Source organism: Dendronephthya gigantea, unplaced genomic scaffold (genome assembly GCF_004324835.1).
Source record: "Dendronephthya gigantea isolate DGI-Jeju-01 unplaced genomic scaffold, DenGig_1.0 000000F, whole genome shotgun sequence".
In the NCBI taxonomy this organism is placed as follows: domain Eukaryota; kingdom Metazoa; phylum Cnidaria; class Anthozoa; order Malacalcyonacea; family Nephtheidae; genus Dendronephthya; species Dendronephthya gigantea.
In genome coordinates, this window is record NW_021163010.1 from 1,155,058 (window position 1) to 1,168,805 (window position 13,748).

The window sequence follows — 13,748 nt, forward strand, 5'->3', positions numbered from 1 at the left end:
ATGAAAATGGATATCAAGAAAAGTTCATCCTGTTTCCGACTTTATTGTCTTGATGATTGTATCCAGATTTTCACTTGTGAGACCCATTTCGCAGTTGATGTAAATTAACGGTGCAAATGGCATTGCCATTGGCCCTTCTGGAGGCCACGTCACTGACTCAAATAAAACTGGAAGAATTGGTTTTTTCAAGACATCAGCCAAAGCAACTTCTTGCTGACAAGCATGTGACTGACTGTACGCTTCTGTCACACAAGACACCACTATCTAAAAATGTAGGATTAGTTTTATATTCTGCAAGTCCAATTTGATCAACTACTACATGTTACCCTCATGAATTGAAAATTACATCATTTTCCCTTGAGCAAGCTTTGTTATGCATGGAGTATAACTGTGCTTAAAAAGTGTTCGTACAAACTTCGACTCTAAGTAGGCGTGTCATTCATCAGCTTATATATCCAATCTCACTACTAAATTAGTCTCTGAAAAGTTGTTTTAATCCTGTATACTCTTATTCAAATCCTAACTTTTATTTGAATACTGTTACGGGTTAGGAGAGGAAATTGTCAGTTAGATAATACGATCTTTCTTGATACGTTGAGTAACTTGAATTACTCTGAAGATGTTGGGAGCAAAACAACAACAAACAATTAGCCAATAAATTCTCAGCCAATAATCGTGTTATGTAGAATAAATAAGATAGCTTTGAACGTAAATCTGTGTCTCGGTATAACAATTGTAGGTCAAAGTGCTCACCTTGCATCCTCTTATTCCACGATCGATTTCTTTCTTCAGATCATCTCCCCCCATCATCTTGTTGGTATCCATCCAACATATTATATTCTTTGATTCAAGTGTCTTCTTCAATTTCAAAATTTTATCTTGTATGTCCCATTGGTAGGAAATAAACACCATTGGCACTTGTCCACCCTTGGTATTTGGAGAAGCATCACCTATACACACCAGTAGAGATTTCTACAATGTTCTCTTACAGAATGGTGAATCCATTCCCTTCAAAATTTGTGTTAGTTTTTCGCAAGCAGGTTTTAGTATTATCGTTGTTGGAGATTAAAAACTTACCGTCCGTAATCTCAGAGCTCTTCTCCATCTTCGTTTGTACGTTTTCAACAGTTTCTAGAACTTCATTTTCTATGATAATGATAATGAAGTTTGTTATTTCTTGCATTTTCGGCCCCCTATCTGCCTCCTATGCATGTGTTCAATTTAAAGTGTGTTTTTCAGATCCATCATTCAGCCCCTACTGCATGAAGTATCATTAGAGAATATATATAATAGCCAGCTCGTTATGCCTTCTATTGCTATGAAGCATGATGGGTAAGAGGATAAACGAATTTATACCTCGCACCTTCTCTAAATACGTTCGCATTTCTACATTTTTGCTCTTCTCTCCACAATTATGTGAGAATTAGGCCCCGTTTACACTACAGCATTTTATTGGCACGACACGGCTAAATGAGTACGCGTGCCCATTTCATCCGTGCCCGACCTTTGTTTTATTTATTTATTTATTATGCTTTGCCACTTGAATACAACATACAATATTACAAACACGAACAGCACAAAATTAATACAAATGCATGAATATTCACAATAATCGAGGCAGGGTATTGCTACAGCTCACGCCAATTACAGCAGTCCTTTCACACAGTACAGTGTTTTGGTAGGCTTAACAATTATGATATCGGGCCCTGCCGTGCCAATAAATTGACTGTAGTGTAAACGAAGCTTTAGGGGCTCCTGTGTTCAAATACAGCCTGGCCGTACGCCTGAACCTAACCATTGAAGTCTTTCTGTTATATAAACCTGGTTTGATGGTTTCATGTTACCTTTCATACACTTCTCGCACAAATCATATTCACATTTTTTGCATTCATACGGTTTCTCATTTTCTTCATGTAGATAGCCTACCCCGCATATATCACAAAGCCAACCCTGCAGGTTTGGATAAGTATCCTTGGGATTGCTTTTTAACAAAAGATGACGGTGTGCTGCGCTTTTATGACTTCGTGTACAGCCAAAGCACAAATCAAAATCGCATCCTTCCTCGCAACGCCAAGGTAGACTAAATGAATAAACTGTCGTTCAGTTTATTTTCATTTGGCAAGGTCCCCCCCTCCCTTCTAGCATAGACCTTGCTGAGCACAAACTGTCAAGTGGACCAAAATCGAAATATTGTTCTTGGGCCTTTGCCGAGGACAAGGTTGGACAAAAGGACAATTTCTAATGGCTAACCAGTTTTACAGACATCAGTACAGCGTCCACGACACAAGTACCACCCCCTTTTATATATTAGCAACTGGCAAATTATTTAATGATTACATAGCTCATTTTATATGAATAGATTTGATTAAAGCTTACAGTCCGCCTCCGGGTCTTGAAGATTTAGTTCCACAATTGTCGCAAGTCCAAGAACCTTTCGAGAACATTTTCTTAGCGGGAATCGTTACAGCCAAACTGTGGGCATGTTTGTTTGTCTTGATTGGCTGAGCACATTCTTTACACAAATCAAAATCACATTTTTCACATTTGTAAGAATGTGTCTGCTGTAACTCTTTTGAACCCCTGCCACAAGCGCCACATGTCCACGAGGTAAAACCATTTTTAGCTCCTTCTTTCACTCTGTTCTTGTACGTTAACTTGTGTTTGTGAGCATTTGTCTTGATGGAATTCATTTTTACTTCAAAATATGCCACAGAATGTGCGATATACAATACTGAGCCTGAGATTTACGGAGTAAAATCTAAATTTAAAACCATTCAGTTTGTTTGGATAATGGATATGCTATGCGGTTTGTGCGGTTTCATTTGGGTCATATTATAGTAACATCAACGCTAAATTGAATTTAATTTTGAGCTCGGAATAACTTCAGAATTTTCTGTAATGCAGTAGCTTTAAAACGCATAGAATGCAGAATCTGAAAGACATCGATGCGGCGGTCAAGTGCAAACGTGGCTTAATAAACTTCGCGTGCATGAGGCAAGAAAATATTTTTGTGATTTTAATTGTCCGAATTCCATGCATGCACGTATACCATGCAGAGTGCACAAAAAACCCCGGCCTGCAAACCTAATAATTCCATTATTAAAAAATCAGATGCGAACATATATGAATATTAAGTGTGGTTGCAGTTTTTTTTTATACACCCTGTATACTATAGACAATAAACAGCATAGTTAATCTAGGCTCATTGAAAGAACCTTACATAATGGCATCTTTAGTTGACACCACCTTACTGCGATAAAATGGCCAACACGAGACACGCAGTTCACTCGTGGGATTATTTGTATTTCATGCTATTGCATTTATGTAAAACACCTGCATTGGCTGCATCAAGAACAGTTATTTTTCCTATTCCAAAAAACGGAAAGCACTTTCCTTGAACAAAATATTTAAATCTTTTTTACTGACGTTATCTGTAAATATATATTACTTTGTGTTAGTTTTATAATTTACTCTCGATTCAGGGAAGAATAATCATTAAACTGACAGCTGACTTGCCCATATATAACACAATGCACAGCCGGCACCGGTTTGTTGTTCATGAACAATTAATTTTGTTCGTGTTTGATATTTGTAATAAAATGAATAATTATATATCATTATAATTATACAAGGATAAGCTATAAACGAATAAGAAGCGGTTTTGTTATGCATTCTACTATGAACAATTGTGATAAAAATGTACTTGGAATCATCTCGATATACAATGATAAAATATTTAAACCTTCAATAAATATTTTATCATTTTATCTTGAGATAATTCCAAGTACATTTTTATCACAATTGTTCATAGTAAAATGCATAAGCTATAAAAGTTTGATAAATCTTACCTTATATGTTCGTACTTTAAACTAGGGGTTGTAAAATATTCGATATATGGCAAACGAGTTAAAATGCTCATAAATTATTTAAAAATATATAAAGCGTTATTGTTGTTACCTAGTGACCTAAATATACTCATGCACTTATTGTGCATGAGCTCCTAGAACACAGGTGTTCTGATCAGAACAAAGGAGATTCAGAGCCTTCTCGGAGCAATGATAATTTTCATTTAATAGATCTATATTTTATATAGCTGGTTTCACCTGGTTTAATCACCAAGTTTAACACTAAGACGTTGTTTACACCTTTAATATACTTCTACTAATACACCTCTAATATAATAAGGTATCATAATCAGTCTGTTCCTCTATATCAGTCTTTGCATAATCTCACACGATCAAATATATTCTCCGTGCGTGGTTATACCTATACGACACACAACATATTTGTATTCTAATACAATAATTCCCGAAATATTACTAGCTAGCGCTATTTAATTTTTTTGTATTTTATTTAATAGGTAATATTATATCTCTATCCTTTCATTGCATTTATCTGAATTTTCTTTCAATTCTAGTTTTATTTTGGATGACGCCCGTTTTGATGAAAAGCTGTGTAAAGTGAAGTGACGATAATTTTTCAAGAGGCGCGTAGTGTTTTAATTGCAGTTATCACTTCAAAATTCCACCCACAAGCACTCGTGTGCTCGTTCACAATCAGACGATCAAGGTGACGCCGTGCCGGCATCTCCAATTTGCATTAGGTTTTATATTCCTGTCTCCGTGTTTGCATGGTGATTTTTCTCTTGATAAGCATCATGCATGTATTTCTCATTACGAGCCTTGACGTTAGAAACAATCTCACAATTAATTTTATATAACAAATTAAGTGAATAACTAGGTAGAATAAGGAACAACTAACAAGGTACAATCCTGTAATTGATTAAATGAAAATGGATATGAAGAAAAGTTCATCCTTTTTTGGACTTTATTGTCTTGATGATTCTATCCAGATTTTCACTTGTGAGACCCTTTACGCAGTCGATGTAAATTAACGGTGCAAATGGCATTGCCATTGGCCCTTCTGGAGGCCACGACACTGATTCAAATAAAACTGGAAGAATTGGTTTTTTCAAAACACCAGCCAAAGCAACTTCTTGTTGACAAGCATCTGACTTACTGTACGCTTCTGTCACACAAGACACCACTATCTAAAAATGTAGGATTAGTTTTATATTCTGCAAGTCCAATTTGATCAACTACTACATGTTACCCTCATGAATTGAAAATTACATCATTTTCTCTAGAGGAAGCTTTGTTTTGCATGGAGTATAACTGTGTTTAAAAAGTGTTCGTACAAACTTCGACTCTAAGTAGGCGTGTCATTCATCAGCTTTTATAGCCATTATATCTCAGTACTAATTAGTTTCTGAAAAGTTGTTTTAATCCTGTATACTCTTATTCAAATCCTCACTTTTATTTGAACATTGTTACGGGTTAGGAAAGGAACTTGTTAGTTAGATAATACGATCTTTGTTGATACGTTGAATTACTCTGAAGATGTTGGGAGCAAAACAACAACAAACAATTAGCCAATAAATTCTCAGCCAATAATCGTGTTATGCAGAATAAATAAGGTAGCTTTCAACGTAAATTTGTGTTTCTGTATGACAATTGTGGGTCAAAGTGCTCACCTTGCATCCTCTTATACCTCGATCGATTTCTTTCTTCAGATCATCTCCCCCCATCATCGTGTCAGTATCCATCCAACATGTTATATTCTTTGACTCAAGTTTCTTCTTCAATTTCAAAATTTCATCTTGTATGTTCCATTGGTAGGAAATAAACACCATTGGCACTTGTCCACCCTTGGTATTTGGAGAAGCACCACCTATACACATCAGTAGAGATTTCTACAATGTTCTCTTACAGAATGGTGAATCCATTCCCTTCAAAATTTGTGTTAGTTTTTCGCAAGACGACAAAAATTATTAATTTTTGAGTCGCTTATTTAGAATGCACGCGAATGCAGGTTTCAGTATTATCGTTGTTGGAGATTAAAAACTTACCGTCCGTAATCGCAAGGCTCTTCTCCATCTTCGTTTGTACGTTTTCAACAGTTTCCAGAACTTCAACAGTTTCTAGAGCTTCAACAGTTTCTAGAACTTCAGTTTCTATGATAATGATAATAAAGTTAGTTATGCGGGTGTCTTGCATTTTCTGCCCCCTATCTGCCCCCTATGCATGCTTAAAGTGTGTTTTTCAGATCCATCATTCAGCCTCTACTGCATGAAGTATCATTAGAGAATATATATAATAGCCAGCTCGTTATGCCTTCAATTGCTATGAAGCATGATGGGTAAGAGGATAAACGAATTTATACCTCCCACCTTCTCTAAAGACATTCGCATTTCTACGTTTTGCTCTTCTCTCCACAATTATGTGAGAATTAGGCCCGTTTACACTACACGCATTTTATTGACACGACACGGCTAAATGAGTACGCGTGCCCATTTCATCCGTGCCCGACCTTTGTTTTGGTAAGCTTAACAATTATAAAATCGGGCCCTGCCGTGCCAATAAATTGACTGTAGTGTAAACGGGGCTTTAGGGGCTCTGTGTTCAAATACAGCCTGGCCGTACGCCTGAACCTAACCATTGAAGTCTTTCTGTTATATAAACCTGGTTTGATGGTTTCATGTTACCTTTCATACACTCCTCGCACAAATCATATTCACATTTTTTGCATTGATACGGTTTCTCATTATCTTCATTTGGATGGCTTTCCCTGCATATATTACAACGCCAGCCGGTTCGATAAGTATCCTTGGGATTGCTTTTTAACAAAAGATGACGGTGTGCTTCGCTTTTATGACTTCGTGTACAGCCAAAACACAAATCAAAATTGCATCCTTCCTCGCAATGCCAAGGTAGACTAAATGAAAAAACTCTCGTTCAGTTTATTTCATTTGGCATAAACTGTCAAGTGGACCAAAAGCGAAATATTGTTCCGATCGGAAATACCGATCGTTCCCAGGGCCTTTGCCGAGGACAAGGTTGGACAAAAGGACAATTTCTAATGGCTAACCAGTTTTACAGACACCAGTACAGCGTCCACGACACAAGTACCACCCCCTTTTATATATTAGCACCTGGCAAATTATTTCATGATTACATAGCTCATTTTGTATGAATAGATTTGATTATAGCTTACAGTCCGCTTCCGGGTCTTGAAGAATAAGTTTCACAATTGTCGCAAATCCAAGAACCTTTTAAAATAGTTACAGCCAAACTGTGGGCATGTTTGTTTGTCTTGATTGGCTGAGCACATTCTTCACATAAATAAAAATCACATTTTTCACATTCGTAAGAATGTGTCTGCTGTAACTCTTCGGAGTCCCTGCCACAAGCGTCACATGTCCACATCCACATGTCTTCTTCCCCTGTGTTCTTGTACGTTAACTTGTGTTTGTGCGCCTTTGCCATGATGGAATTCATATTTACCTCAAAATATACCACAGAATGTGCGATATACAATACTGAGCCTGAGATTTACGGAGTAAGATCTAAATTTAAAACCATTCAGTTTGTTTGGATAATGGATATGCTATGCGGTTTGTGCGGTTTCATTTGGGTCATATTAGTGACATCAACGCTAAATTGAATTTAATTTTGAGCTCGGAATAACTTCGGAATGTTCTGTAATGCAGTAGCTTTAAAACGCATACAATGTAGAATCGAAAGTTATGTTATGGAACGCCATAGTGGACAAAAATACTTCAAGTTCATTTAAATAAAACTTATTTCGCGCGTATTTTTCGCTATCGTTCTCGTGTGACTAAAATGCATGTATCTAAAACATCACACATCGTGTGTAAATTTATTCCGCCTTATATTAAACGCCATAATGGACAAAATACTTCCAATTCATTTAAGTAAAACGTCGCGAGTATACTTCGTCAACGTTCTCGTGCGACTAGAATGCACGCGTTAAAAACATCACACATATATTCATGGCACCATTCATAAATAAGTCGCATATAAAACTTTTAAATCCTTACCTACGACTTCCTTCGCGTAGGACCAAAAAACCGCCAGTAAGACTTTGTAAGACTAAATTTTTTGTCCGTCGGACTTCCTATATACACGGAAGAGAACATTTGCTGGTAAGACTTGTAAATTTATCACCCGTACGACTTCCTGCATGGAATGTCAAAACAGCAGTAGTTTCTCCGCAAATGACCTGTAAGACACTTGGCCTTAGTGGATTTGGCTGAGAAAAACAATGTGAAGTCAGCACCACATTACGCTTACGATCATAATTAACAGTGTGGCGTGGCTTGCTACGGTGCAATCTCGTTCTAAGCAAATTTTTGGCGTCCTAGAAACCCCAAGTGATTTTTTTTGGGAATGAACCAACCACGTGCACAAGTTTCATTTCTGTTAGTAGCAAAACGAGATGTTAGTGATGTACATTGACTACATTTGTATAGCACAAAACGTGTAACCATATCGTTTTACCATAACATATAAAAAATTATAGTACTTTTCAACTTAGAATGAAATGCGAGTGTTTAGGTTCTAACTTTTGGATGGCGCAGTGGGAACGCAGAAGGTGTGTGGCAGACTAAAAAAATTTGAAGTTAAGAGTCCTGCAAGTGCGATTTTGGAGAATCCTCTACGTTAAGTGCCGAAAAATTGCGTTCATGTAAACATGGCAGACAGTAATCGAGATTTTTCAAATGCCGCAGTAAGTGGAATTTTAGTCTCAATAGAGCTTCAGCGTCCAGCAGTCAAACTGCGGCATCGTCTTTGGGACAAAATAATGCTGTTAACAACGAAGAATCAGTTCAAATTTCATCTCCAGACTCCAGGAATGCCAGTTGGGCAAGCGCTTGGCACCATAAATTTATACGTTTTACTAGAGGTTTTGTCTTAGGTGTATAGGAAGTCGTACGGGTGATAAATTTACAAGTCTTACCAGCAAATTTTCTCTTCCGTGTAGGAAGTCGAGTGTCACCCGCAGTGAGTGAAACGATCGAGTTAAAATGCTCATAAATTATCTAAAAATATATAAAGCGTTATTGTTGTTACCTAGTGACCTAAATATACTCACTTATTGTGCATGAGCTCCTAGAACACAGGTGTTCTGATCAGAAGAAAGGAGATTTAGAGCCTTCTCGGAGCAATGACAATTTTTATTAGATCTATACTTTATAGCTGGTTTTACCTGGTTTAATCACCAAGTTTAACTATAAGACGTTGTTTTTCTATTTTTATTTTGGATGACGCCCGTTTTGATGAAAAGCTGTGTGAAGTGAAGTGACGATAATTTTTCGTATGCGCGTAGTGCTTTAATTGCAGTTATCAGTTCAAAATTCCACCCACAAGCACTCGACGTGTGCTGGTTCACAATCAGACGATGAAGTTGACGCCGTGCCGGCATCTCCAAGTTGCATTAAGGCGCTTTTACACTATGCAATTTTCCTTGCGACTTGCCATGCAATTAAAATTTTGAGGGATCTTAATTAGCAAAGAGTGTTCGGAATGTTCTTTGCGCGTTAGCAGATCGTAAGAAATGTTCGTATTTGAAAACTTTAGATGCCTCAGGAGTAGAATTCTATTGCAAGTTGCAAGAAAAATTGAGTAGTGTAACAGCGCCTTTAGGTTTTATATTCCTGTCCCCGTGTTTGCATGGTGATTTTTCTCTTGATAAGCATCATGCATGTATATCTCATTACGAGCCTTGACGTTAGAAACAATCTCACAGTTAATTTTATGTAACAAATTAAGTGAATAACTAGGTAGAATAAGTAATAACTAACAAGGTACAATCCTGTAATTGATTAAATGAAAATGGATATCAAGAAAAGTTCATCCTGTTTTCGACTTTATTGTCTTGATGATTGTATCCAGATTTTCACTTGTGAGACCCTTTTCGCAGTTGATGTAAATTAACGGTGCAAATGGCATTGCCATTGGTCCTTCTGGAGGCCACGTCACTGACTCAAATAAAACTGGAAGAATTGGTTTTTTCAAGACATCAGCCAAAGCAACTTCTTGTTGACAAGCATGTGACTGACTGTACGCTTCTGTCACACAAGATACCACAATCTAAAAATGTAGGATTAGGAAAGGAACTTGTTAGTTAGATAATACGATCTTTGTTGATATGTTGAATTGCTCTGAAGATGTTATGAGCAAAACAACAACAAACAATTAGCCAATAAATTCTCAGCCAATAATCGTGTTATGTAGAATAAATAAGGTAGCTTTGAACGTAAATCTGTGTTTCTGTATGACAATTGTAGATCAAAGTGCTCACCTTGCATCCTCTTATTCCTCGATCGATTTCTTTCTTCAGATCATCTCCCCCCATCATCTTGTTAGTATCCATCCAACATGTTATATTCTTTGATTCAAGTGTCTTCTTCAATTTCAAAATTTTATCTTGTATGTCCCATTGGTAGGAAATAAACACCATTGGCACTTGTCCACCCTTGGTATTTGGAGAAGCACCACCTATACACACCAGTAGAGTTTTCTACAATGATCTCTTACAGAATGGTGAAACCATTCCCTTACAAACTTTGTGTTAGTTTTTCGCAAGACGTGATTAATTTTTGAGTCACTTATTTAGAATGCACGCGAATGCAGGTTTCAGTATTATCGTTAATTATTGGAGATTAAAAACTTACTGTCCGTAATTGCAAGGCTCTTCTCCATCTTCGTTTGTACGTTTTCAACAGTTTCTAAAACTTCAGTTTCTATGATAATGATAATGAAGTAAGTTATTCGGGTGTCTTGCATTTTCTGCCCCCTATGCATGCTTAAAGTGTGTTTTTCAGATCCATCATTCAGCCCCTACTGCATGAAGTATCATTAGAGAATATATATAATAGCCAGCTCGTTATGCCTTCAATTGCTATGAAACATGATGGGTAAGAGGATAAACGAATTTATACCTCGCACCTTCTCTAAAGACGTTCGCATTTCTACATTTTTCTCTTCTCTCCACAATTATGTGAGAATTAGGCCCGTTTACACTACACGCATTTTATTGGCACGACATGGCTAAATGAGTACGCGTGCCCATTTCATCCGTGCCCGACCTTTGTTTTGGCAGCCTTAACAATTTTAAAATCGGGCCCCGCCGTGCCAATAAATTGACTGTAGTGTAAACGGGGCTCCTGTGTTCAAATACAGCCTGGCCGTACGCCTGAACCTAACCATTGAAGTCTTTCTGTTATATAAACCTGGTTTGATGGTCTCATGTTACCTTTCATACACTTCTCGCACAAATCATATTCACATTTTTTGCATTCATACGGTTTCTCATTGTCTTCATGGTGATAGCCTTCCCCGCATATATCACAACCCCAACCGTCCAGGTTTGGATAAGTTTTCTTCGGATTGCTTTTTAACAAAAGATGACGGTGTGCTGCGCTTTTATGACTTCGTGTACAGCCAAAGCACAAATCAAAATCGCATCCTTCCTCGCAATGCCAAGGTAGACTAAATGAAAAAACTCTCGTTCAGTTTATTTTCATTTGACAAGGTCAACCCCCCCCCCTCCCTTCTAGTATAGACCTTGCTGAGCATAAACTGTCAAGTGGACCAAAAGCGAAATATTGTTCTTGGGCCTTTGCCGAGGACAAGGTTGGATAAAAGGACAATTTCTAATGGCTAACCAGTTTTACAGACACCATTACAGCGTCCACGACACAAGTACCACCCCCTTTTATATATTAGCAAATGGCAAATTATTTAATAATTACATAGCTCATTTTATATGAATAGATTTGATTAAAGCTTACCGTCCTCCTCCGGGTCTTGAAGAATTAGTTCCACAATTGTCGCAAGTCCAAGAACCTTTTAAAATAGTTACAGCCAAACTGTGGGCATGTTTCTTTGTCTTGATTGGCTGAGGACATTCTTTACACAAATCAAAATCACATTTTTCACATTTGTAAGAATGTGTCTGCTGTAACTCTTTGGAACCCCTGCCACAAGCATCACATGTCCACGAGGTAAAACCATTTTTAGCTCCTTCTTTCACTGTGTTCTTGTACGTTAACTTGTGTTTGTGAGCCTTTGTCATGATGGAATTCATTTTTACCTCAAAATATACCACAGAATGTGCGATATACAATACTGAGCCTGAGGTTTACGGAGTAAGATCTAAATTCAAAACCATTCAGTTTGTTTGGATAATGGATATGCTATGCGGTTCGTGCGGTTTCATTTGGGTCATATTAGTGGCATCAACGCTAAATTGAATTTGATTTTGAGCTCGGAATAACTTCGGAATTTTCTGTAATCCGACCGTTAATGCAGTAGCTTTAAAACGCATAGAATGCAGAATCTAAAAGACATCGATGCGGCGGTCAAGTGCAAACGTGGCTTAATAAACTTCGTGCATGAGGCAAGAAAATATTTTCGCGACTTCAATTGTCCGAATTCCATGCATGCATGCACGTATACATGCAGGGTGTACAAAACCCCCCGAAAACCTAATAATTCCCATAGCAATAGGGGCCTACGATCTTTGGTTATTGAATCAGATGAGAACATTCCTGGGGCCGGTTGTATGAAAGCCGGATAGCGCTATCCACCGGATAATGATTTTTTCAACCGTTCTAAAAATGCTCGAAAAGCGATAAAATTTTATTTTTGGAACCAGCAATTATTAAAGAGGATACTCGATTTAGGAATACTAAGATTTAATCAAAGTTATAGCAAACAACGGGCGATTTTGAAGCGATTGAAAAAACTATCCGGCTTTCATACAACCGGCCCCTGAATATTAAGTGTGGTTGCAGTTTGTTCTATACACCCTGTATACTATAGACAATAAACAGCGTAGCTAATCCAGGCTCATTGAAAGAACCTTACATAATGGCGTCTTTAGTTGACACCACCTTACTGCTATAAAATAGCTAACACGAGACACGCAGTTCACTCGTGGAATTACTTGTATTTCATGCTATTGCATTATGTAAAACACCTGCATTGGCTGCATCAAGAACAGTTATTTTTCCTATGCTAATAAACGGTAAACGAGAGTTCCTGGTAACAGTGGCGTAGCCAGCCTGACAATTTAGTCATGCTATGCTAATTATTTGGTGTTCATTGACTGAAAAAACAATGAATTTCTAAAGAAATGAGTAATGATAATAACATAAAATTTAGTATCAAATGTGGTATAACAACTGCCTAAATAGACAAAAACACTTCTCGACGCTTCGACCTGAGGGCCCTCGTCAGGAGAGTTAGTAACTCTCCTGACGAAGGCCCTCAGGTCGAAACGTGGAGAAGTGTTTTTGTCTATTTAGGCAGTTGTTATAAGGCCACATTTGATGCTAAGTTGTTTGAAGACGCTGCCACGCTGCTCCTTGGCTTGGTTATATTGTAACATAAAATTTACATAATAGCATGACTAAATCGTCAGGCTGGCTACGCCACTGCCTGGTAACAAAATATTTAACACTTTTTTACAGACATTATCTGTAAATATATATTACTTTGTGTTAGTTTTATGATTTACTATCGATTCAGGGAAGAATATTCATTAAACTGACAGCTGTATATCATCACAAAGCAAAGCAAAGCATGCCACGGGCACCGGTTTCTTATGAATGAACAATTAATTTTGTTCGTATTTGATACTTGTAATCAAAATGAATATATATATCATTATAATTATACACGAATAAGCTATAAAAGTTTAATAAATCTTACCTTATATGCCCGTACTTTGAACTAGGGGTTGTAAAAGATTCGATATGGCAAGCGATTAAAATGCTCATAAATTATTTAGAAATATATAAAGCGTCATTGTTGTTACCTAGTGACCTAAATACTCACTTATTGTGCATGAGCTCCTAGAACACAGGTGTTCTGATCAGA

General features: G+C 37.3%; 3 protein-coding genes across 4 annotated transcripts; all 3 read right to left on the reverse strand.

Moving 5' to 3' along the window:
- Positions 1-10: 10 nt before the first annotated feature.
- LOC114516118 lies at positions 11-3,897 on the reverse strand. The gene is made up of 6 exons (XM_028535503.1): positions 3,849-3,897; positions 2,377-2,758; positions 1,845-2,080; positions 1,078-1,146; positions 754-950; positions 11-264 (listed from the first exon to the last, which is right to left on the reverse strand). Exons 2-6 carry the CDS (start codon positions 2,688-2,690, stop codon positions 25-27), a joined length of 1,056 nt encoding a protein of 351 aa, XP_028391304.1. The 5' UTR covers positions 2,691-2,758; positions 3,849-3,897; the 3' UTR covers positions 11-24.
- A 202-nt stretch (positions 3,898-4,099) lies between these two features.
- Positions 4,100-7,331, reverse strand: LOC114517237. The gene is made up of 5 exons (XM_028536896.1): positions 7,054-7,331; positions 6,545-6,774; positions 5,909-6,013; positions 5,534-5,730; positions 4,100-5,050 (listed from the first exon to the last, which is right to left on the reverse strand). Exons 1-5 carry the CDS (start codon positions 7,323-7,325, stop codon positions 4,811-4,813), a joined length of 1,044 nt encoding a protein of 347 aa, XP_028392697.1. The 5' UTR covers positions 7,326-7,331; the 3' UTR covers positions 4,100-4,810.
- A 1,693-nt stretch (positions 7,332-9,024) lies between these two features.
- LOC114517246 (zinc finger X-chromosomal protein-like) lies at positions 9,025-13,663 on the reverse strand. 2 transcript variants are annotated; one of them, XM_028536908.1, is made up of 6 exons: positions 13,581-13,663; positions 11,657-12,020; positions 11,119-11,354; positions 10,538-10,606; positions 10,165-10,361; positions 9,025-9,953 (listed from the first exon to the last, which is right to left on the reverse strand). In XM_028536908.1, the coding sequence occupies exons 2-6, from the start codon at positions 11,950-11,952 to the stop codon at positions 9,714-9,716; spliced, it is 1,038 nt and encodes a 345-aa protein (XP_028392709.1). In that variant the 5' UTR covers positions 11,953-12,020; positions 13,581-13,663; the 3' UTR covers positions 9,025-9,713. The 2 variants fall into 2 exon arrangements, with proteins under 2 accessions (XP_028392709.1, XP_028392718.1); XM_028536917.1 differs by having other exon boundaries at positions 9,786-9,931.
- Positions 13,664-13,748: the final 85 nt, after the last annotated feature.